Source organism: Hippoglossus stenolepis, chromosome 5 (assembly GCF_022539355.2).
Source record: "Hippoglossus stenolepis isolate QCI-W04-F060 chromosome 5, HSTE1.2, whole genome shotgun sequence".
Classification (NCBI taxonomy): domain Eukaryota; kingdom Metazoa; phylum Chordata; class Actinopteri; order Pleuronectiformes; family Pleuronectidae; genus Hippoglossus; species Hippoglossus stenolepis.
The window spans coordinates 18,487,078-18,513,671 of NC_061487.1; the positions used below are offsets into that span (position 1 = coordinate 18,487,078).

At 40.6% G+C, this 26,594-nt stretch overlaps 2 protein-coding genes across 2 annotated transcripts; both read right to left on the reverse strand.

Moving 5' to 3' along the window:
* Positions 1-669: 669 nt before the first annotated feature.
* nr1h4 (nuclear receptor subfamily 1, group H, member 4) lies at positions 670-12,301 on the reverse strand. The gene is made up of 10 exons (XM_035157238.2): positions 12,062-12,301; positions 11,108-11,288; positions 8,381-8,758; positions 6,274-6,414; positions 5,222-5,364; positions 5,028-5,126; positions 4,527-4,626; positions 4,229-4,375; positions 1,548-1,661; positions 670-1,429 (listed from the first exon to the last, which is right to left on the reverse strand). Exons 2-10 carry the CDS (start codon positions 11,202-11,204, stop codon positions 1,191-1,193), a joined length of 1,458 nt encoding a protein of 485 aa, XP_035013129.1. The 5' UTR covers positions 11,205-11,288; positions 12,062-12,301; the 3' UTR covers positions 670-1,190.
* Positions 12,302-14,369: 2,068 nt separating this feature from the next.
* slc17a8 (solute carrier family 17 member 8) lies at positions 14,370-25,421 on the reverse strand. Its single transcript, XM_035157093.2, has 12 exons — positions 24,801-25,421; positions 22,819-23,074; positions 22,198-22,316; positions 20,496-20,610; positions 20,024-20,111; positions 19,170-19,256; positions 18,144-18,286; positions 17,909-18,058; positions 17,663-17,795; positions 17,251-17,361; positions 16,699-16,826; positions 14,370-16,243 (listed from the first exon to the last, which is right to left on the reverse strand). Exons 1-12 carry the CDS (start codon positions 24,899-24,901, stop codon positions 15,914-15,916), a joined length of 1,761 nt encoding a protein of 586 aa, XP_035012984.1. The 5' UTR covers positions 24,902-25,421; the 3' UTR covers positions 14,370-15,913.
* Positions 25,422-26,594: the final 1,173 nt, after the last annotated feature.

Here is a 26,594-nt window from a genome sequence, read left to right on the forward strand (position 1 = left end):
AGTCGTGAGTGATGGTTGTGTTTCATATGGAATTTTTATTTTGTGGATAAACTGTATCTGTAATTGTGCTTTGTGCATTTCAGTCTAGTATCAATAAATTCATACATTTTAATGGATTAAAAACGTTATTGTTTTCTTTAAAAAAATGTTGCACTCGGAACAAGGTCAATTAAATGTTCAGTTAAAATGATGTTGTCAGCACTAAAAGGACAATTGAGAGATAAACTGGACGAATGACTGTCAGTGCAACAACCAGTCAGGCTGCTGCTACTACAATTAACAACAGAAAGAAAGAAAGAAAGAAAGAAAGAGAAAAATATTAAAATCCTGTTTTAGTTATATGAATATGTATGTTATTTTTTTGATACCCCACTGAAATGAAAAATCTGCAGTTTTAAATATAAACTTAAATAATTCATTAAAAAAATATTCAGTGTTTGCTGTTTTAAGTTATGCAGGGAGAGTCCATATCTAATCAGATAAACCTTTAGATTTTTTTAAATTTATGATAGTACAGTTTCATTAATCATATCATAATTCTTCTCATGTACCAGATGATTTACCTCTAGACCTTCTCCTCATTGAAAAAGCTGGTTCCTCCCTTTTGACAAACATGTATGAAAACAAGCTTCATCTTTTACTTTTTCATCTTAAAATTTATTGAGGCAGAACATAAAACATTTGCATATTTACAGCATTTAAATGAAGCAAGTTGTATGAAGTTTTTTTTTTACGAATATAAAATAAACGAAGCTAATATCAAACTGAATGTCGTCTAAAAACCTTACACTTGATATGAGCACCCCTTCGCTTTGAATGAGTTCCAGTGTTTGCACTTGCCTGACGAATCACGCTGGGCCTTCAACATGTTTTACATGAGGGTTTAACACGATGTTCACAGCAGTAAGAAGTCTTAATCTGCTTCAGCCAAACCTGTGAATAGTTTCCTCTTTGTGCTGTAAACACCTCCATAATTTCAAGTTCCTCTGCATGTGTGAGTAAATAGACACAATGATGGTGTGAGTAGAGCAATAATCTGAACTCACAGAGTCCCTACATGTCTAACGCTGTCAAGGTGCTGCAACACAAGTTTCGCAGGGACTTAATTCCACATCATGTAGTTGAATGGTGACCTATGTCTCACACGTCTAAATGTCATCACCTCCAGGGCATCACTTTTGTTCCGTTTCCTACTGCACGTCCCATATCTCACAGAGCAGGGGGGTAAATTTGTGGTCGTTCATCCTCCACGATGTGAGCATCTCTGCGTGGTAATGGTTGAGTGTTCTCAGCTCCGTCAGACGGCCCAGGAGACGAGCAAAGTACTGCGGCTCCTGCGGATGCTGCAGGACGCACAGCTTCCTCAGCACCTCCAGCATGGGCTCCTGAAGTCTCTCCACAGCCTGCTGGTCCTTCACGTAGGGCCGATCTGGAGACGAGAAGACGGTTGGTACACATATATCTTTTAGGGGATCATAGATTGTAGAGATTTATTTAAACATCTCCCAAAGTGACACAACCTGTCTGGGTTAGGGAGTTGTTGATACCTGGTGTTAAGATGGTGATGGCTGTGAGGAGAGCCTGTTCCTCCTCTATCATGTGGAGTTCCCCGATGCTTTTGTAAAAGTTGAACATGGGTGTCATGAATTCCTCTGATATACCTGCAGAAAATGACAATTTGCTATATTCTTTATATTCATTCTTTCATGAACAACAAGCAGCCTTTAAAAACTCAAAAGCTGAGTTCAGACCTTGGATTAAGAGTTGTCTTTAAAGGGATAGTTCACCTAAAAATGAAAATTCACTCATAAGCACGACATTCAAATTCTACTCGAAACGAGGTCATTTACACCATGTTTCTGGCCTAAATGACTGATATGATCCTGGAGGAGGATATCAGAGGAATTTTAGGCAAAGAAACTGTGTAAATGACACTGCAAATTGCAGTATGGAGGCATTTCATGTTTTTTTTTGCTGTCTCTTTTCTGTCAAACTCTTCACCCAAGCCTCCATCGGCAAAGTGCTGAGTAGGTAATGAGTGAATTTTTCATGTTTGGGTTAACTATCCATTTAAGTCTTGGTTTGACTCCTTAGAGCTGTTTCAGATCATAAACAGTATCACAGTAACAATACCCTCGTTTTAAAGTAAGGATGCGTGGTTACATCTCACACAGCAGAAAACAGCAGCAGCAGAACTGATACATGAGATTCTGTCTCATGAAGTTTAACAATAGAGTTTTAAATCCACTGTCATCTCTCAGCACTACATTGAACTAATGTTAATAAACTCATCAAGATCCATGAATTATTCTGTGGTAAAATGGTGAAAATGTCAAAAAACGCTCAATCTCCCAATGTTGAAAAACATTTTTTTCCCTGGTTCTGCACCATGATCCAATTTTAATAGAAACATCCTTCCATCCAAGTTTCGTGATAATCTTTTCGGTTGTTGTCGTGTAATCTTGCTTACAAACCAACAAGTAACCTCCTTGGCAGAGGTAACAAACGGACAGGGGTGGAAATACACTCTCCTTGATGGAGATAAGAGTTAATCTAAAGAATGAGATGCGGGAAATGTAAGTGGAGTAAAGAGTTTGTCTTGCACAACACTCTGCACTTTGAGCCGGGACAGTCTATCAACAGTCCTCTCTCATCTGCATTATTGTTCATCTAGATCCTGAATGATCGTCCACAGCCATAAAAATAAAATACGTTCTACACAAAAGGGCAGAAGCAGATCTACCTCCACACATAAACTCAATTATTGTGCTGGTGTCGTTTTACTGAAAAACAACACATCTCTGACCAAAGACCAAACAAATCATATAAACACAACTGGGAGCACAGGTCACTGTAGCAAGAGCTAATTTCATTCAACAGTTATTGTACTGTTATTGTTAACACTCATATCAAATCAACTTCTCCTCTCCATAGTAAATAAAGATTTAATATTACACTCTCTATTTGATTCTAAATGTTTGCATTGAGTTTTCAAACTAACAGGGGCGGGCTGGGGTCTGTCTGCTCGGACCCATCATCGAGCGTTCAGAAATGCCAGTGGGGCTCAGAGGGAGAGAAGTGGACAATAGCATTCTAGATGTGTTGATAGGAAACAATGGTCTCTTCAGACAGCTCTGCTCCCTGATTCTCCCAGACTGGCCTTTAGTGTGAATATCTCCCTTCCCTACTATTCACGCCAGCCATGTGCCGAGGGACCCACACACACACACACACACACACACACACACACACACACACACACACACACACACACACACACACACACACACACACACACACACACACACACACACACACACACACACTCCTGCCATCACTGCCGCTGCCTGTCTAACTGTCCAGCCTGGTTGACATAATGACACCTCGTATACATATCAATGATTTTTCAAACCACCACTCAATCAACTATTTGATTTGACTTATAATAGAGAGACGGCTGTTTGTGAGAACTATAACTTTCCATAGCAGAAACATCCTATATGAGTGTTTATTGAATTCAACCTAGTGCCACTTTGGTTAAAATTAGCTGTGAGCTTCCCTGCACACACACACACCCACACACACACACATCTAAAAGCAGTGATCCTATACCCAGTGCGGGTGTGTGTGCACGTGTAACCCACACCCCACTGGAGATCACACGTCTCCCACCTGCATCACACAGATCAGGCAGATCAATTATTCAAGGAGGATCTGAGAAGTCTTGGCAGCTCGACTGCAGGTGGAACTACAACTGCCAGGATGCTGCAGCTTCTACCTCCTGGTGGAGCAAAGGCCCAGGAGGCTTGAAGGTCGTGAATCAGGAGTTCATATTCTGTGGTTTGATGTGCAGGTGGCACTAGATTTTAGCTGATGAACGTATAGATGCTGTTTGTTTGTTCGTTTGCAGCATTATACAAAAACTACCATGAAACGTGGAGGATGGATGTGGTGTGGGTCAGGGAAGAGTCCATTGAAATTTTGTTGCGGATCCATCCAAATGTTCACCGATTTTTCAGGAAACAATTCATTTATCCAGATGAAACAATCAGGCATATTTAGGGGGCTGATATCTATGAGTGTGGGTCATTTGGTGCAGCTTGATTTAAAGGGTCTGTTGGGCCTTGGTGGTCCTATGAGCTCTATTCTAGTTCACACTGTGCTAAGTTAGAACTCCGGTGCATCACAGAAACAGACATTTTCAGGCGCACTACATCCGCTGACTCACCACTCTTGCGTATCCTCTCTTCTAAAACCTCTGTGTGTCCGTTGGGCATCTTCTTGCTGAAAACCTGAGCTGAGCGCAGAAACATGGCTTCCACAGCCGAACCCTTCAGCAGAGCGATCTGGTCTTCGTGATTCAGAGACAAAAACCCTGCCAGAGAGATGATACCACACGTTGCGAGAAGAAATAATGAGGCAACTTGTGTTTTTATGGACACTACCAGAGTGTGTAATGGTCTCCACATTCAGATACATTCATAAAACTATTTGTATTCTACAGGATCTGAAAACAAAAATAATACCTGGAATATTTTTTGTGAACTCCACCAGAACTTGAACTTGACTCGTTGCCATCTCTGTCAACAGGAGGAAGTTTTCCTCTGCACTGTACTGGTCCTGGAGCTGCGGGGGAAGCACAGCAGTAAACAGTTCACACCATTAGTGTGGTGGTGGTGTTCTCGGTCTTATCTATGATGATGTTAACAATCCACTCCCAAACATGTAAGAGTGCAAACTTTAGCAGATGAACACCAGTAGTCTGATATCTTTACTGGTGCATGTACGGTGGCCCTGAAAGGCAAATAACGGCAAATGAGAAAACACAACAGCAATAACTTCTAATGATTTGGACAGAGGGTTTTTTTATTTGTTGTTGTGTTTTGTTAATTTAATTTGCACTTCAGGGCGATCGTACAAATGTGCAACTTTCTGTTACAACCTGTAAACAGCTCATCCGTGGACATTTTTAATGACAATTATCAGAATAGAGTTTGAAGTTTGAGAAAATATTAAGGGTAATGTACCAGTTTTTTGGCCACGTCTTGAGGAATTTGGTGTCTGTTATAAGCATCTACGATGACCTTCATGAGAGCCCGCTGCGCTTTGGTGATTTCAACTTTTTCCTGTATTAAAAAAACAGAAAACATTCAGTCATTCAGATGTGACGCACACTTTCCCATCACAATGTATGTGACAAAATGGGTGTATTTGTGATGACCTTTGTCAGTTTGGTGGTTGAGGTGACCTGCTTGTTGTCTGTGTTGTCCGGCCCCTCCGTCTCGTCTCCAGTCGACTGTCCCGGCGACGCCTTGGTGTTCTTCCGTAGCCGTTTAGATTTACACTGGATCTCTGTCAGCAGACCTGCCAGCAGGGATGAGGGCTTCATTATGTGTGCTGAAGCGATCTCAGCTCTTCATTCAACAGCCGTGTCATGCAGTTATAACCGATAACTGATTAGAGTTGGGTGGGGAAAGGTCAAAGGTCGCATTGGCCTCACAACATGTTTTGGCCTCTCAAGTCTGTCATCCCATAACGTCTAACAATAACAAATGTAGTCCCTTCACATCTCCATTTCTCTGTTGTTAGTTCAATCAAAAAGAAAGATTGTCCCCTTTTAACAAAAGAATTGATTCGGAGAGAGGAAAGAAATGAAAAGAGATAAAACATCGACGTCTCCAGTAAATCATCATCGGTCTTTTCACACTGTGACTTAAAAGGTCTAATTTGTTGAGCCTGCAGGTGTAGTCATGAAAGCCTGCCACCCTGCAATATTCATCACGGCTTCCCTGCACTATTTATGAGCAACAGGAGTCCAGTCTATCCTCCTGCTCTTTTCAACTGACGGCTCGTAATGGACCCAACAACTAAGAATCCCCCGAAGAGTCGAGAGAAAGCACATTTTTCACAGAAATGTGTGGTACGCTTCATACTTGAAACTTTTGAGACAAAAAGAATTCTGTAGTAAATTTCTTTTATTGTCAGTTTTTTTTTAATGAAGCGTAAGGTGTCTGTCTACCGCTGCTATTCCTGTAACTGCAACAAAAGCAGGACCTCTCCATTGTCTATTATGTGATACACAATCCTCAGTAAAAATTAAACAGCCCGTGTCAGAGGGGAAAATGAGGGTTCACCAACTAAAGAGACTCAAATCAGTTTGAATGGATGCATGACAGTCAATAGAAACATGTCATCAGGTTAATCGACGTGAATGTTCAGAACCTCGTCGGCACCAGCAGGCACCAGAGGCTCCGGACGAGCAGGGATACTCACACTCAGCCAGCATCCCCATCTCTCTGCACTTTCTGAGCCGGCACTCCTGACATTTCCTGCGCATATACATGTCCATCTCACAGTTTCCTCCACTCTTGCATTTATACACCGCTTTCTTTGTTATGCTCCGTCTGAAGAAACCTGCGCATGGGAAAGACAAAGAATTGTCATGTGCATGGTACAAAGAGATGCTGATTCAAAGCCAAGACATTTTGCACTTTCATAAAGAAATTGATTACGTACAGTAGTATATTCTAAGTATTTATCAAGTGTTTGTCAAGTACTTATTTCTCTTTGATAGATCAAACACAAATGTATCTTTAAAAAATCTAAAATCGTCCAAATTAGTTACTTTCTTTTTTGAATTATCATAGATTCTTCTACACGATCCATCAATAGATACAGTATTAAAAAGTAGCTCCACCAGCTACAACAGTAAAATGCTGCTCATATATTAATGCTATGTTAATGGCTGCCTTTGGCTAAGGAGGTAGAGCGTGTCATCCATCAGCCAGAAGGTCAGTGGTTCAATCTCCTAGCAGTCTATTCAATCATATTAATAATCATAATCATAAAATAATAGAATATATAAACATTCTGCATCATGAATTTTAATATGTTGATACTTTGAGAATATTCCCCTGATAATTAATTGATACATATGCAATGCAATGGAATATATGTTTGAATTGGTGTAATAATGATACTTTTCAAAATAAAGGTTCTTCCACCACATTGCAGATTCTGCCGTTTTTTTAAACCACAATTATTCAAAATTAATGAATCTAATCATCAATAAATAAAACTACAGTTTCACAGGTCACGCACTGTTCTAATAATGTCACACAGAGAATCCCTTGAACACACACACACACACACACACATGCACACACACACAATAACGTCGGAACAGTCATTAGACATTCTGACATCCAACATTAAGCACAATGTCCTGCATTAGAGTAACTGAGCTCAGGTTGCTCCTGCATTGTGCAGCAGAAAGCTGAGAGGGAACCCAATCTGGCAGCGGTACCAGGTAGACCTGAGCCTATTCTCAGTCAAATGGCAGGACAGGCCCCGCTGCCCTCCAGGCATTGTCCGACCTCACCGTGTGGAATTACACTCATATCCATTCACCCTGCAGTTGGCAGGAATCACGGCACATTTCACAGTGTCATAAAACACGGGGAGGAGCCGGTGAAGGCCACAACCTTACTGTCACCATGTGGAAAACATTTACATGGTTGTAAAGTGTAAGTTCTAACTGAGATATGTCCTCATTTACAGTGTCATCTGTTCACTGTGAACGCGCCTGAATGGTTTGTTAAACTGCACGGATTTGCTGCGTGTTCCAGGCCCGTACCTGAACATGGAATCAGCAGCAATATGCCAGTGTGAACAGCAGCGGTTGCAGCTAAATATGATTGAATCAGACATGTATTTATTTTTGTAGCCACAGAGAATATTCATGTTCTTCACATATTCCTCTTCACCAGCTTCTGTTTGGACTGTAGATAGGAGCGGCCCTGTCATGGGTGGCCCCTAAAAGTCAACAGCTACACACATTAACTTAATTTTGGAATGTGGGCCAAATGTCATCGAGTGGGCCGGGACGTTTACTTTAAACAGTGCAAACGCTGCCTGGCTCAAATAAAACATCTAAAACTGAACAAAAATACTCCGTCTGTCTGGACATAGCTTTTATAAAGGACAAATTTCTTCCTTGTGCACAACTGTGTTCTTCATTGCAGCCGAATTTATTAGTTGATTAATTCAATGCTTGATTAGCAGAAAGTAAATCTGCTATATTTTTATAAAGTTTTAAGTCTTGATTGAGTTAATAGCAACTTGAAATGTTATCTTGGGTTTAATTGATTTATTTTTCCTGTCTTTTGTTTAATTAGGGCAAAGATTATTGCTTTTATTAAGCAAAAAATAACTGACCAATAGTGAAAATAATCATATCCCTCAAAAGTGGTTAACTTTTATCATCGACTGCCCTTTGTTTTATGGTCCAATCTGGACAAACGTACACACACAAAGGAATTCAATGTGACTACTTAAAGCCTAATACACAATGTGTGTATGTTTTGATTTCCAATCTCACCTTTACAGCCCTCACAGGTGAGAGCGTTATAGTGATATCCAGAGGCCTTGTCCCCACACACAACACACAGTTCCTCCCCTTTGACCCTTCCAGCTTGCGACATGTGCCGGGTCCTCTTGCACACGGTGGACACCACAGCAGACGTGTCCTCCATCTCAGCATCGTAGCTGACCTCCAGGGCTCCCTTCCTCAGTTCATATATCCCTGTGTTTGAGAACCACTCGTCTCCGTTGTACTGGGGGTAGTAGTTCTGACTGGAGTAGTATGGTGCGGGAGGCATGGTTGGCTCCATGGACGGGTACTGCATGCTGGGGTAGACGGTGAAGGGTAAGACGTCGGGATCCTGCAGGAGAGAACTGCCGTGATCTGCCAGAATATCTGAGACAAGAGGAGGAGGATGATAAATAAAATAAGTTTGACTAAGAAAAAAGAGCAATAAATCACTCTCTTTCTTCAGAGCTTTTAAATAAATATCAGTTTCTTCCTTGGCAGGTTGGTAGGCAAGTTGTTATCACACAGCATAAATTTGGATTTCATGTGTCTGTAAATTTGATGTGCTGAGAAAGATCATAAAATGTTGTGGAAAGCTTTGGAAAAAAGTAATAAATGGACCTTGAGTAAATATTAAACTGACTTTTTCAAGGTCATGAATGAACTTTCACTCTCAGCAACAGTTACATGATTCAACATAATAAAACCTGGACTGCACCAACCAGGAAGGAAGGTCAGTTGGAATCCTCGTAACTCCCTCTCCTTTTATGCCTGTATGCAGACTTTGTAGATTTAGAGTTATCAACTTCTAATCTAATCTGTGACATATACAGTATATAGTTATATCTCATGAGTGTGGGTTAAGGTATGTCTGTGTTGTTTCTGTTTTTTAATGTTTTCCTTTTTCCCCTCAGTGAATTGGTTTTTTATATTTTGTGTATGTGAATCTTCCTGTATTTTCATATTATTTTGATCAAATAAAAAAACATCAATCACAAAAAATGGTACAAAATCAAGTCACATTTATTTTTGGATCAGAGAGATTGAAAATATTTTGCTAAGAGTGTATTTATCAGAGCGTCTGAGCTGAAGACAGCGGCTCACTTCACCTGACATGAAGGAACTGCAAGTGGTGATGATTATCAATGGGAACATCCCTATTAGTGACCACTTTCACATCGGTTCCCCAGTTTTTTGGTTCCCCATATTGTGTAATAGTGTAATGTTGCTTTAATATGATTATTTTACTATAATAAGAGTTGATGCCGCTAAAGAGAAAAAAAATCAGTCAGATGTTGAATCAAGTTAAGTCATTTTTATTTATCGATTTTATTTAAAACCTGATCAACATTCAACACATTTATCCTTGAAACCTGAACTGTGATAAAAAAAACTTTATTAGTTTGATTTGAAGTGCTCGTGAGAGAAGAGACGGGCTCAGCAGTAGTCGGCAACACACACAACACATACTATAAACCCATAAATGATTAACGGCTGGCTTGCACAGGTCACACTGTGTCTTTTAGAATGACATGTAACTCCACTCCCAACAAGTTGGCACTTTTTAAACCGATACAAGAATGATCTATGATCCTATAATGTTGTTTCAGCTTTACTGATTTCCAAGCTGGTAAAATTCATGACATGACGTTTCCTTTAAAAACGTCCGTGGGGTGATGAGGAGAGAATTTAAAAGAATGATCCCTCAACTGAACTGAAATATGAACATTAAAACAAGCGGTTCCTTTTACTACTAGTTCAATATCTGTAAACTGTATGTATCACTGACCTCTTGAAGACTTGTTCTGGACCATGCTCATCTCAGTGTGACCAGACACACTTTTCAGAGACTCTACTCTCTGATCTCCCCAGTGCACCTCTGTTCTGTGGGTCAGTCCTTTCTTCTTGCCCGACTAAAAAGAAATCGTCCTCCATTTATTTATGCTAATGGCTAAACCCGTCATCTAAAGACGTGAGAACAGCAGATGAAGAACAAAGCCAGTTTGGAGCTTGCTTGAGAAATCCCAAGGGGAGCAAAGGTTGCCGCGGCTACTCATTAACCACAAAAATGGCATGTCTTTACATAATTACAAGTAGCCGGCTAATGTTTAAAGTCATTTCCCGATTGGGGCGATGGTACCGGCTGACTGCTACTGTGCGCTGTGCCTGGATTTGTGAGCCAGAGATTACCGAGAAACTTGTTTGCCTATGCAATTAGTATGAGGAACATGTGCACACTTAAGAGTTTATGGATGCAACTGTTATCTGCCTGCTTTCTAATAGTTTATTACCTGTTAGGATCAGATATTTTTAGCTTTGTATTTCACCGCTCTGGTTGCTCTCTCAACTGCAGCACAGAGTTACAACTGCTTCTGGTCGGTTGATGGTGGATCTTGGATAATCAGCCTGTTGTATCTGGTAGCTGATTGGTTGTTGTAATAATAAACCATAGCCTTCTAAAGTTCAGCCTCATACCAAAGATTTCCAATGTGAAACTGTTGATTTAACTTTACATCATCATTTAGGAGCATGTTTGTGTAGTAGGCAGGTGTTTCGGTTATTTTGTCCGACCCATTCCTTTCAATTAGACTGGATCACTATAACAGTCACTGGTTTCCAGTGGGCGTACCCAAGTAATGGTGGTGATGATCATGGCACGTCTCCTCTCGTCACTATATTTGCCAATATTAGCATTTAGCATCTTTATATGAGCTACTTTCAGCCTAGTAGACTTACCAAACAAGTGGGCGCTCTCTGCGATGGAGAACTCATCGCTGTGTGGGATTTGCAGCGGTCCCACCACATTGATGTCGGGGCCCACCCACTCATTCATTCAGGAGGGTCGTCGGGCACCAGCACAGGAAAAAAACACAGATTTGCACCGTGCCACAGAACCGTGGTACCCCTCTGTTCACTTCTGTAACAAGAACAGAAAATGTGTGATTTGTGGAACATGGTAAAATCTCCTGAACACTCTTGTAGCTCTGCAGGATCGTCTGAAACCTGCACCACAGAGTAATTAAACATCAGCCTGGGAGTCTCCACATCAACCCACCAGACAGGTCTCCTCGCCCACACAGGGGGGATCTGTCTGGTAGCTGCCTGCGGAGAGGTGGGGGATGGAAGTCAGGCCACAGCAAGGCCTCCCGGAGAACACAGAGACAGGAGCCTTTACTTTCTACGCTCTGACTAAGCAGTAAATATACTGTATGACTTATCCCATTTCATATCAAGTACACATTACGTCTGTAGGGCCCACTCGATAGCATGTATCTCTAGACAGGGTCGTCTTTTTAAGGTAATTTTTCTGAACATAATATAATCTTCTAAAGTCTCCGTTTGCACATACAACTCATTTAATATTATACTAAAAGCTGAACTGTAGATGCGCTTATATCTCAGGAATAACAGACATGTTTTCAAAGTTATACAAGGTCCTCTTCTGAAACATTACTTGTGTAGACCTCACTTGGCACATTTATTTTTTAATCAACGCAGCGTAATTTCCCCTGAGAGGAAAAAAGCAGCCCACAAGGATACGGAAAAAACCTCCAGTCCACATTTACAGCCCACACAACAGCCAAGCACGCACCTCTCCACCTGTCAGATTCAGAGGCTCACCAGTGGCTCATAGGAAGTCACAGGTTCGTGAACATGAAATACATAAATCCTCAATCTTGCAGTTCTTACCTTATTCCAGTCGGTGAATACTGAATCCCTGCTTGGTACCAGTTTTTCCTTTTCTTTCCTTGTTTCTGATTATCCACAGTGTGATTCTACAGCTCCATCAGTAGTCGCCGATGAACATTAGGTCGCTTGTGTCTGGATTCCAGTGAGAACATGTGTGACTAGTTGAGGTCAGGGAGAAATGGATGGTGGTTATTAATTAAACTGTCCATGTCAACCCCCCCGAACTAAACAGCCAAAAAAAATCCCTCTTTATCATAACAAGACAAGAGGCTGCCTCATGAATTCCCTCTTAACAGCCGAGGGTCATAAATCCCACCCACATACACCAACATCACACATGGAGCCTACATCCAGTCATCAGCATTACACAAACATCTGAGCCGAGCAGATGAGCTGCTATCAGTCCAAAGTCCAATCGTTAAAATGTTTTTTTAAATCTTTGAATAAAAACATAGGATGATGATGTGCTTTTCTGTGTCAAATCCTTTTCATTGTTCTTTTATATAGTATATTTCCATCAGTATATGAGGAAATTGAGTCTATCACATAAAACTCAGACTGTGTGGTAATCATCTGTCCTTGAAATGGTAGAGTCAGTCCTTTTATCTTGTCGCTGCAATGTGCACGGACAGTTTACGCCACATTTGTTTATATTGGCACCTTCATACCTCGGTGTACCTGCCCTGGTGTCTTTGTGCACTCTAAGATCATCATGCACGCTGCAATTCGAATCCCTGATGTCTTTATTATCCTAAATTCGTCCCCAAAAAAAACAAAAGCTTAATCATTGATGGGTTGTTGCTCCATCCAAAGGCCCTTCTGAGTCAACAGAAGTCCCTTTGAAATAAACAGAACCTTTGCCATTGGCTGTTTGTGGACTATGTGGTCTGTGTTTGACAGCATGAGAGGAATGAGCTGGCAGGGGCGTCCTCTGGGGAGCGGAGGACACGTACAGTAGTCGAGGTTCTCACAAGTATTGATGAGGTTTAAAACTGTTTTTAATTTGGTTTCATGAGGACTAGGTGACATATTAGGGGCTGGTCTGTTTTTTTTTTTGGTCTTTCCTTTCACTTCAGTGTTTTGTTACTCACTCCAGACACACTGTGAGTGACGCACACGCGAAATAACAGAAACAAATCCTGGAGAGTGACATAATCGACCACATGCGCTCAAGGACGCAGGAGCACTGTCGGGGCCAGCAACAAAGTCCGTGGCCTTGAAGCTTTATCATCAACATGCAAGAGGAAATAATCAATACACTACTCATTGACCACCAAATGCACAGAAATGATTTAGAACTGTTACGTATATATGTGAGAAGCGAGTTTGACTCTGGCGAGGAAAATCCTGTGCAGTAATTATCCTCGTCGTGGTGAAAATTAAGCAGGCGGATGAAGTCAGATAAGACAAAGGATGTTTACCACAGAGTGATGGGAACCAGAGCAGCCCTTGGAATATTTAGGCACGCTATCAAAAACAGGCCGTGTTAGGGACAGCTTACACTGTCAGAAGATAACGAGGATGTAACTTAGACGTGACACTGCCTTCATGACAGCTTTGTGTGAATAATAAGTTCGGAAATAAGCTGAAGTGAAGGAAACAATAAAATCAACTAAAAACAATAAAAAATGGAACCATAGGCCTACGATAGAGTGGGAAAGTTTTAAATCAGCCTGTTAGCCTCTCAGTTATTTACCGCTCTGTGGCTCCAGGGAGGACACTTTGATTCCAGACTGAATTATGGTGGTGGGTGAAATATCTCAACAACTGTTTTATAGATTCACCATAAATCTTTCATCCTAAGACATTTAGGTAAGGGTTAGGGTTAGGGTTATTTGCTAATTAGCAAATATTTAAAGTTACTTTATAAACATCACTGTTATCATAGGTCCAGGTAATCATGATGTCATGTGACATGTTTCAGACAGAGGCTGAAAAGAGGAGCTGCAGCAATGGGCGTTAGAGGAAAGTGAGACCTTTTCTTAACATTAGAGCATTTAAAACGTTTCAAGTAGTAACACTAACTGAAATTATGAACCGGAATATGGGAAGTTTGGTCAGTAGCATTGTTGGTGCAATACTAACTTAAGGCAGTGGAAAGCGATTGAACCATTAAAAACCCGGTCTGAAGTCAGTGGTGTGGTGTTTCACTGTTATTTCAAGGGGACTAGTTGATAGTTATATGTGCCTATATGTACAATATGCACTTGTTATAGACACAGATGTCTCTTCATGCACAAAGTGTCTCAGAGAAGTGAAGAGAAGCAGAAAATCAAGAAAATAAGTTCCCCTTACATCAACAGCACAATTTGTCATTTGATGATAAATCATTTATATATATTTTTTTGAATACACCAAGTAACATGAAAAATCCAGGACCTTGACGCTCTTTATGGATTTTATGTTTCTAAAACATTCTGCATACAGAATAGAAATGTTGTTCATTACATCTCTGGTGTGTTCAAGTAAAGTGCAAATCAAATCCAAGCCCCCTCAAACAATATGATCATACTTTACTGTCTCATGATTAGCAGTGCTGAGGAAGAATGAGTGTGAATTTCTTTACTCTTCTATGATCAAAGTGGAACATCAGCCTCCGTCGTTTTTTGGAAACAATCTGGGTCTCCATGTATCAAACATTGAGAGGTTGCAAAAAAGACAAACACCAAAAGAATAAATAGAGTTACACTAAAAGCTTCACAGAGTTATGTCACCATCCATTTCAGCCCATTATGAGCTCAGAACACTATAAATAATGGAGCTGATATAATGCTGGAAGACGCGCCTCACAAATGGATGGAGAACTGAGATCCGCCCGGACAAAGGGAGGCGAGCGCAGCGGTGACAGACTGTAATCATTCAGCAGCAGCAAAATACATACGAGCAAAAAACAAACAAACAAGAAGGCTCATTACATTAACACTGTGGTCTGCTGTCAAACCCATTATTACATTTACATTGCATAGCCGACATGAAGAATGTCAAAAACTATTCACATGTTTCAAAGAAAGCTACATAAGGTCCAGTCAGCGTTTGCACAGGCGGAGAACGATCAGCACAGGCGGGAGGTGGAAGTCAAGTCTGGTTTGAAGCCGCTGCTCAATGGATGTTTGGATGTTTGATGTCATTTCTTTAGTATATTACTAAGAATACTTGTCTAAAAAATATGTAGAATTGGATTTAATGTTCAACTTCTGATTTCATCATGTATTTGTAGATGTTTCTTTCTTATTTTGCTCAAGTAGGCTTCTAATAAGATTATGTTAGATTTCAGCATTTTAATTGTTTACATTTTCACCCCTGTCTGCCTGTTTGTTTGTTGGTTGGTTGTCAACAATAAACTAAAAGACAGATTTCCATGAAACTTGGAGGAAGGATGGGACGTGGGCCAAGAAAGAACCCATATAATTTTGTCCTGGATCCAGACAAAGGAATATTTGATCAAGTTCTTGAAAATTGCAAGATTTTTTTTTACATTTTCACTTATTTCCCAGGTACTAATGCATGAATGTTTAAAGTCTGGCATATTAAGGGGATTGATGTCTATGAGTGTGTGCAGTTCAACACAGCTTGATTGGATTTAAGGAGACTGTCGGCCTTGGCAGAGGTATGTGCTCCACTGCCTGCCCTTCTAATTGTTCTGTTCCCATATGATTGTTTTCTACAGATTGTGGATTGTTGTACTTTACAGTTAAAATGCTACATTGACCCCCCCCCCCCAAAAAAACTGAAACAGAGCAGTCTTGAGGTGCGTTTGATGCTGCTTCTCTTGCTTCTTCAACGATGTTTCTGACATTTCCACAGGTGGGAAATTCCTCTGTGACCAGATTTCAGTGCTCAGGAAGTCCAGGCTCACTGGTACCCGTCCTGGAAGTCCCCATTCCCGCAATGTTCCTCCTCCTCTTGCATGGTCACACCTCTCTTCTTTTTCCAGCCATGCTTTCGGCCGGATGAATTGTCTGTTGTGCCATAACTCATTTTGGGGGCCATCGTGTTATCGCTTTGGAGCTCTGTCTCCTCAGCCAGCTCGTCTTCATCAATTATGCCACATTTTTCCTCACTTGTGCTCTCGGGGTTGGCCCAGACCTGCTGCTCTCCCGAAGCAAAGATAGCATAGAAGATGACCCCTGTGTAATGCACCATGGACGCAATAACAAAGACATTCTGCCACTCCAGACGAGTCTGTGGGGGAGATGAATGGAGTCAGTGATCTTATGATGATACAGCACTGAGGCTGAGCGCTGCAAAGCCTCTGAATTACTCATGGCATTGGAAATACTACAGCTGCAGTGTGTATAATAAATGTCACAGCTCTATTAATTATAGATGCAAGTTACGTATAGAACCAAGAAGCAAGCATGATATATTTTGATGTATATTTTAAACATGTAATGAGGGAAATCTAAGGGAAGGACACAGTTTCAGTCTCGGATGTTTTTTTAATACACAGACCAAACACACAATAATTAATAATACATAAAAGAATTCCAACAGAATATGAAATTAAGAAGAATATGAGATGAACAACTGACCTATGTAAAAACATATTCAGTTGCAGTCAAAATACGAGCAAACAACTAATAAACACATGTTAAAATATTACATAGTGTAGTAAAAGTGTTGAGAATCATTTGTACCTTGTGTTTAGTCAAAGCTCCAACAATCAGGGGACACACCATCCCAGAGAGGGTTCCCACACCGTTAGAAATACCCATCAGGATGCTGGCATAGCGAGGAGCAATATCCAGATGATTGACATTAAAACCTAAACACAGAGCACACAAGACAGTGTTTGATTAATGTGAAAAAAAAAAATTTTTTAATGGATTTCTGTATTTTGTAAAACTGAATATGGTTCAGTTCCACCTGCACGTTTCTATTTGTAAATCTATAAAATATTCAGAAGAGAGGCCAGTGAGAAGGTTCGGAAGGATGAGGCATGTAGACAGCGTTACATCCAAAGAAAAGATACTAAATTAAAATGTTTGATTCTTTCATAATCAAATAGACAGATAAAATGACAGAACATAAATAAAGCATTCCTGCAACCTCCTGTGCATCTGAGTGTTTCCAAATTTCTCAAGTTTCAAGCAAAACCCTAATTTCTTTAGTTCTGTTTGGAGTCAAACTGAAAACTTTTAATTTCCGATGAGGCACAGATTTATCTTTGTTTGCAGATGTTGTAATACCTGAGATGGCAAATCCACTGAAGCCCACAGCCAGAACGAGGAAGGAGATGGCGACTCCTCGGGTGTGAGAAAACCCAACCACCAGCAGCAGAGTGGCCTCCATCCCGAAACCTGTGGAAACACAGGACCAGACGATGGAGGAGATTAGTGCGTAAAAGAGACAAAATGTGCATGTAAGCGTTTGTAAGCAGTGAGTCTGAGGTTTAAAAGTGTCCTACATAGTTTCTGCTTGACTCATTTACAATGGAAACATGTTGTATTTATCTTTATACACTGTACTGCCATTTTTTTGATTAAAAAAACATTTAATGAAAAATATGTAGCAAAGGAGAGGAGACAGCGGCCCGTCAAGTCATGAATTTCCAGTGTTAAGAATGAAAGAATGCTTTGCCTCTAGTTTACCATCACGTACCTCCACAGTTCATGAGTTTTCTCACATTTGTGGTGGACATGATTTTGTTGGTGCGTAAGAAGTCAGCCAGCTGACCCCCGATAGGGACCACAATTGTCATCACCATGTGGGGGACAGCAGACAGGATCCCCACCTGTCGACAGGTCACACATTCAGGACGGAACAAGATGAATGTGACGACCAATCTGTCATCATGGATGTTTCTCACTGACGGTGGAATTACTGTGGCGACACTGCAAGACCAACCTTGCTGATGGGAAAACCGAAAACTTCCTCAAAGTAAGCCGGCTGGCTGATGAGGAGCAGGTAGAAGGTCCAGCTGCGGCAGAAGTTGGCCACGATGATGGCGTAGACGGGCATGGAGGTGAAGAAACGACGCCATGGAGTCTTGAATTTCTGTGATTGACAGACAGAAATCAGCGCGTGTCATTGATGCAGTGTGTCAAGTGGAAATGCACCGTCCAACATTGTATATACAAACCTCAGTTGCACTCAGTTGGTGGATTGTTTCACCGATGGTCGTCTCGATGTACCTCCTCTCCTCGTCAGTGATTGTGGGATGTTCAGCAGGACTTCCGTACGCCAGCAGGAGCCACAGTATGTACCACAGGATCCCAAAAACTCCTTTTCATGAAAAGATCGTGACAACAGAGCAGATGAATTTATACATGTGCACTAATAGATGCATATCTTTGTAGTGACGGCTCTGTAAAGTGTTGCCGAGCAGCTTGAGGCCAGGACAGACTAATTAAAACAACCCCAGACCCTCTGTGGACCGCTAGAACTTTCATTATTAAAATTAAATGAGTAAGGTATGAGTCACGGAGCCCCAGACAGGAAAATGCTAATTCACATCAATAAATCAAGAGATTGTATCACAGCAGAAGCAGAGTAGATTTTTTATTAAAACACGTTTGGCGAGGTATGAATTTTGTGTGAGTGTTAATCCGTTTAATCAAACTCAAAAGCAATTCAGATAACAGTTATTGTGCAGAGCAGACTAAGTGTAACTGCCACAGAGCAACATGAGCCAGGGATCAAGATGTCATGAACCAACATCCAGGGTATTTAATCAACGTGAACATATATGGTGTATAGCTTTCTTAATGGCTTAGGGAGGCTTTATAAATAAGTTATAAATCAAACTCGAGCTCCTCTGGCAAATACTTTTTCTCAAATAAGCATCAAATATAAATGTGATAAAGTATTTACTGAATGTAATTTTGTCCAGATTCCTTAAAGGTTTTTCCAGCCGATGGAAAATTGTATTTTATTAAAGGCTTACAACTTATATGTGAAACAACCTGAGTTATTAAAAATTAAAAAGAAAACATTTACTTAGACTTACTGACCATTTACAAGGAATGATTAAGATTACTAAGAAGTGCTACCAACTGAATTAGATATACCCTGAAAGGTTGCCATGACTCTGAACTATTATGACTCTGGACTCTTTATTCTTTGGACCTTTGCCTCTTTAATGTGTGTGTTAACAGATCCCTCTTACCATAGATGTAAAAGACCGAAGACCAGCCAACGTACTGAACGAGCACTCCAGCTAAAGGCATGGCGATCACTGCTCCCGCATAGGATCCTGGGAACAAAGGACAAAAATGTCAGACTAAAAATGATGATGTCTCTTGTTTATATTTCCTTTTCACAGCTTTGCATTTCATAAACAACTGAAATTAACGTAATGTGATTGTAGCGAATTCAATCGAAACTGTAGAGTGAAAATGTGTCTGAAATAAACAGCGTATCTCAAATCTCTGTAAACCTTTTCAGTCAGATCACAATATTTCACGAACCCTAAATCCTGTGAGTGACCCAAAAAAAGATTTGAATGACACTGTTTTCATTATTTACTGTCACGAAACAAATAAAAGCTCATGTACATGAATCAATACATTACATTTCGTGACTACTTCAGTGTTACTGCGTTGAAATGAGCCATTGGCACCTCCTTGACAGAGACGCTGTTTTAATGTGTTTTCTATTAACTGACAGAGTCATGAATGCTGCTGTTTGAATACAGCAGGAGGCAGGGAGGGTGCATTAGGTGCATTGAGTAAGCAACGCACAGGGGAAAAGATGGAGACCCTCATTCAGAGTACGCATGGTTAGCTATGTTCAATTAATGTCAATTTAAGAAGGTTTTGATGCATGGTTTGTCATGGCAATGGTGTAAAATACCCCCCAAAATCAAATAAGCTCCTTCTCATGTTCATTTACTGACCAGCCCCACTTATAAAGTTGTGTGAACTGAACAGGTTTTTTTATTAGAGCAAAATACTGTTGCAGTTGGTTCGTAGTGTTTTCTGGAGCATTTTTATAAGAGGAAGAAACAGAAGTATCACTCACCACAGAATGAAGTGGTGGCCAGTCGACTCCGCTCAAGAGGTGGCGCCCATTTGGACCACATCCCATGGCATGCTGGGTAGGTGACACCCTGTAGGAGGGACATGGCGTGGAAGATGACAAAGGTCAAAGTTAAGCTTGACTTGGGGTGAAGCCTGGGATTTATCTGCCATATGTAGTCTACATTTTGGGAAACACTTGTTCTAAATATGTTAAATGAGAAAACATGTTGCTGTATATAAGCTCTAGAGATTTAGCTGTGTAGATTTTATGAACTTTGGATGGGACCGTGTTCAGTGTTTATGCTAAGATAAGCTAACTAGTGGTGATAGCTTTGTATTTATCCTACAGTTGTGAATGTTGTTTTTTTTTCTCACCACAAAAATAAATGTACATATTTCCCCAAATTTTTAACCATTGTTTTAGTGACCCAGTTGTCATTCTCCTTTATTTGCCTCCAACATTTTTGTCTTACCTCCACTAAGCCCTGCAGGATGCGGACAAACATGACGCAGCCGTAGTGAGTCCTTGCTGCTGATGGAATAAACATATTCAGCACTGAGGTCAGGAAAATGGCCGCCCCAAACACCCTGTAGCAAAACATTTGGTGCAAAAAAGAGAAGAGCTTGAAACATCAACGTTCACATGTATCACTCACAGAATACAAGAATAGTTATTGGAATCATGCTTAGTCACGACAGAAAAGGGTTGTTAGCTTAGTTTAGCTTAGCGTAAAGAGAAGGAAAGAGCTAGCATGGCTCTGTTCAGGTTCTTCTACAGGTTATTTATTGATAACATTATATGTCATTGTTTAATATGAACTAAAAGTCTAAGAAAGACAATTTTTTGTAACCCCCATATTAGCCTAAGACAGTAATTAGCCAACTTTTTGTTGTTTGAATGAGAAAAATTGTGAATTTTGATAGTTGGATTATATCACATTCAGACAGTCTACAATTCTTTATGCTAAGCTAGCAAGATCATGGCTTACTGGGTTCAGCTACGTATTTACCCTGCAAATATGATATTATCTGACTTTTAGAAAAGTGATTAAGCATTTTTTCCCACAGACGGTAGCCTATACAAGGATGGACGACATGATGACACCCAAGAAGCGAAGCCAAAGTGTCTTGATCACCCCCTGGTGGCTGGCTTTAGTAAATATCATATATCCTGCCTCATCCATGTTAGCAGATGCAACTAAAAAGTCAAAATTCTTTTTTAGTTCCAGGAAATTTATGAGAAATTATCTGTTTTAATATTTAATTTCTCAACTCATTTAAGATATTACACACTCCTGCAACGATGATTTAGTGCCTTAACTGTATTGTGATGGTAAAACAGGTAAAAACACAACAACACATGCTACCCAGTGTCTGAGAGATATGTGATATTGGGATCCTGTATATCTCCACACATCTGACAGTCGGCCTCACAATGAGACACGTCTCATCCCTCTCCCGGTCACCGGCTGAGATAAAGACATCCCTTTCAATCCCCAAGTTTCTGCTTCATCACCGCCGTGCTACTTAGCTCCCTTCTCTTTTCTCCTTCACCTCATCCCCCCGTCCTTCTCTTTTTCCAAAACAGTGTGTAAGTGACACTTGTAATATTCCAGTGGCTGGTGTTGCCGAGAGAAATCAGAGGTAGGATCTTTCATTATTAACTCTGTCAGTGGCGTGTCCTCTTTTCCTGTGAAGCTTTTATTACAGGACCGCTATCTGCTCCATCAGCACCGCTCACCACACCGTACAGCTTTAACCCTTTAACTGCGAGGGCTGAGCAGGTGCTCCCCCCCGAAAAACCTTTATTTGGTTTTATAGACCTTTGCTGTGATCATTTCTTAACATATGATCAGGGCCTGTGGTGACCATGACTTAAAGCATCATCTGACTCTGCACCCCTCACACTTATCAAACTGTTTCAATATCAACATCATCACTTTCCTCTGCACTGTATCTGAGGCAACCAACAACAATTTGTTTTATAGATGTAATCCTCTGTTCAGAATGTGTCAGACAAAAGAGAAAAACCTCACTCACAAGAACCCGGAGTCCAATCATCATCATCATCACAAAATAACTTGTTTTTTTCTGTCAAACAGTCTCTTTAGTTGGTAAAACTGAGTGTACAGTGCTACAGTGAAATCACAAACAGTCGTGAAGCCAGTGAGTGACCTGTTGGCAAAGAGCTTGTTGGAGATGAAGCCACCAGGGATTTGAGTGACGATGTAGCCCCAGAAGAAGGAGCCGTGGATCAGCCCCACTGTCTCTGGGTCCCAGTTGAACTGAGCCATCTGGAGAAGGAGAGAGAAAATGTCTTATAGAGGAAGATGAAGAATTTAAAAGATGAAAATATGTGACTTAAAAATGCAATGTTGAACTCATAATCAACAAAACACAGTTTCTCAATTCAATACAAAAGGAACGGACCCACTACATTTTTGGTGTGGATCTAGATCAGGGGGCGGATCCAGGAACTAGGGAAATCTGGCATTTTTCAAAATGTTCCGGTTTCCCAGGAAACAATCCATGGATCTTAGGGGACTAATTTCTATAGGTGTGTGTGATTTGGTGCAGCTTGATAGAATTTATGGGGACTGTTGGGCCTTGGCGGAGGTAAGTGCTCCACTGAGAACAGTTCTAGTTTAATACCTGTAAGTGACCAAGATACACCCCAAAAAGAGTTATTTTATTTTAAGTAACCTACAATTTAGTCTGTGAAGGCCAGACTGTCACTCATTGTAAAATGTCTTCAAAACTCAAAACCAAAGGGTCCTGTGAAAGAGCCCCATATACCTGAAGCACTGGAGTCCCATTGATATAGACAGTGTTGTTGTTCACCATCTCCACGATGGCCACACCAAGATTGCACCGAATGCCAAAGGAGATGCAGAAGCCCAGGCCGCTGAGGATGGCGATGATGTATCGTTTAGGGAGACCGCCACAGCTGCAGTCCACCAGCGGGGCAGGAAGTGGTGCATATGCCACTGGACGCCCATCCTCTGTCAGCTCAATGTTGTCCTCTTCTTCTACATTGCTACCATCTATTTTCCTAAGGAGCAAATAGCAGGGAACACAGTATTTGTTATCTGAGTATCCTGAAGTAAAAATATGTATTTCTTATGCACATCATTCATCAAATGCCAGTGTCCTCTGTGCCTAAATTCTATGATATATGAATTTGGCTGCAAGTCATGTAAGGATTTCTGCATTATTCACCTGATAATGTCGTGTCCTGTTGCTTTTGGCAACAAAACAGCACAGTAACACAAGTCTCTGCACTCTCTTGCAGAGGGCAGGAGGTGAGGCCACGACACACGAGGTAAAGGGTCACAGATCTGCTATGATCAGGTTGCTTTCAGCACCTGCTCCACAACCAAAAACCCATCTCTTTTACTGTCTCCCTGCTCCAATGCTCTCATCCTCCTGCAGAAGATCTCTTATGCAGTTCATCCCCACCAGGACAGATATTAGCAAGAAACTGGGAGCAGTTCTTTGTTATCAAGCACTGAAATCCTCCCTTTTTCACCTCAGTATTTGATGAGCAACCAGTGGTTACAGAAGTGACAACTGGCTTGTTGTGCAATTTAATGTATTATCCACTAATGTATTGGAAAAGTAAATATTCATGATTTAAAAGAGCACAAGATTTTAAAAACAATGTCAGTTATAAAAGCAATGGGTGAAAAAAATAGTCTGTCTTATAGTCAAATTAGTCATGCATCTAAAAAGGCTTCAGCGACATTTGACTTTTATTTGACATGGACCTGATAATGGACACTTTATCTATTTCCTTTGTCTTTGAATGAACAGCACTGTTGGTCGATGTCACCTGTAGAACAGCACGTAAACAGCTGCAGCGAACATTGATATATTTAAAATGAAAAATCCTTTCAGAGATAATATGCATTACACTTACTCTCAAAGAAAGGGTGTAGTAATCATAAATTGTTAAAAACAGAAGATGATATTTTCAAAAAGCAGCAAAGAAGTGTTGACAGCGACTGTCTGGTCACTGACTTCATGTGATCAGGCTGTAAATATGTTGTAAACTGGTGGATTAATTAAGAATTAATTCAATCGTATTTAATTCTGTCTCGTGTTGTGATCCACTAAAACCACTTTTATCTTTTGGCGTCAATACAAAATAATTTACCCAGGAGTAAAAAAACTCACGGTTATATTTAGAAAATCCGAAATGATGGGCACATTTTTATAACATTATTATTATTATCATTATTATTATTATTCATTTCTTCTTATGTTTCACTTCTTCATAATGGATTACTGTATTTCTACATGATGACAGAACACATACATATTAATGCCACACACACAAAACTCATCTTCCAGGCAATTGCCATCTAAGTGTTTTATCTCTTTAAATTTCCTTCTATATGGAAGCTCCCACCTCCAGCACACACACGTCCTACTGTGAAATATGCATCGGATATGAAATATGTATCAATGTCTTAAAATAAAATCTCTGATTGCATCACAGGGATTGCCTGGCAAGCACAAGAATCAAATATTTATTTATCGTCAGGATCTCTGAGAACACGCTGGGCTTAATGGGCTCGCCTCCAGGCTCTGTGACACTAGGTATTTCTGCTCTCGTATAGTTGAACAATCTTGTTTTAATCTCCGCTGTGAATGTAATATACGGACAATGAGTGAAAAGCCTAAGCTTATTACATGCAGTCTAACAATATCTTCTAAAAAACTGTGGGGTGTGGATCAAACATCCCTCGCACCACTCTCCACATAAACCCACTCACCTTTGCAGTTTTCCCAGAGAGTCGCCCACAGTGCTCTTCACCTCCTCCTTCCCAGGCTTCAACACCTGCTCCTTCAAACCTGTCAACCCACCAAAAGGCATTTTTCCCTGGATCTTCTCTCTTGTCTCTCCACCTTTGTCTCAAAACAGCGTCTTGATACCTCGCTGGCACACTTTGTTGTGAGAAAATAAAATGAAAATCCACTAGAAGCCTTTTTCCATCCTCCCTGAGTTTGTGGCACCGGCGGCTGGCTCCACCTCAGAGTGGTGCCAAGGGTCCCTCAGAGGTAACACAGACTTTGTCCGCTTTTCAGAGCTGATTCAGAGATGGTGTTGAAGTACTCCTCCTTCCAAAGTGCCGTTCGGTCAGAGCCTCTGGAACATTAATCTCCAAAAGATCCATCCAAGACTGATACATAAGGAAGAAAAAAATAAAAGTGTAGCATCCACTTTTTAATCTCTGGGCATTATGAGACCCCGTTGTTTGCAGCTGAACTGAAAGATCCGCTCAGATCTCCTCTCCATCTCATAACTCATCCATCACTGGTGAGGAGGGGCAGGTGTAGCTGGTTTTCCAAAACCCAGCCCCTCATCCAACACATCATCATCTTTATCGTCATCATCATCATCATCACCTCCCCATGCAGCACCACCCCTTCACCTACTTAGGTTCATCTGATAGCAGCCCGGTGGACAAACAATTAAATATGCACAAGCTTGACAAGTCGCATGGAGGAGCTGGGCGGCTGTGGTGTAACATGTGAGCAGGTGAAACCCAAGACAGAGCCATCAAGTTCCAGGTTTACGCTCACACTCTCTGCCAGCTCCTCCATGTTGCTGTTTCACAATGTCTAACAGCTTTTTTGAGTTGTTTGGTGGTGCATTACGTAATGAACATTAGTTTTTGGAATTCATAAATAAGTAAAATTATGAATTACAATGACAAATCCCAAACAGAAGCAGGAAAATCTATAAACAAATACCTGCAGATATAACTCTCAACATTAATACTTACCTATAATTGTATAATTAGAATTTAAAAAAGTGACGGTGAATTCAGCAGCTGTTTGAAAGTAACTTTTTGACTTTATTACCTGTGATAATTACCTGAATATGAATCAGGAGATTTACAAAAAGAACTTGGAATCTTGTTTCTGAATAAGTCATGTCTGCCATCTAGTGTTTGGAATGAGGAGGTGACACATGAGTCCATAATGTGATTGTGCAGAGAAACACAAATGAATAAACTCTAAACAAGGCTGACGTCTGTCCAGTGCAGTCTTTACTGTGGGACTTATATAAGGATCTTATAGTTGTAGGTGTCTGTATGTGCACATCTAATGACACCAACTAAAAATACAGCCATTGAACATAAAGGTGGTAAATTACAACAAAGACAGCAAACAACAACAACAACAACCTAATAATGTGGTTTATTCAATATAAATAAAAAGGCTATTATCTAAACTGAGATAGAATACTTTTAATCCTTTCTAGTCCAGTGTAGTGATACACTTCAGCCACTTGTGGCCAAGATGGGTATTACAAGGACAACCACTTGAAACTTTGACCCAGAAAAGTCAGTTGCCTGTCAGCGCAGGTAGATAAATACATGTTAATCTGTTTAAATCTATTCTTTCATCAATGTAAAAAAATAAACATACATATATGTACATTCACCTGTATACACAGACTTAAATATTACCCTTCACCAATTCAGAACAGACAATGTTTTGGTAAAAGAAGAGTTGCTGTTTGAACATGTATATGAGAAGGTGTCCCACTTGGTCGGAAG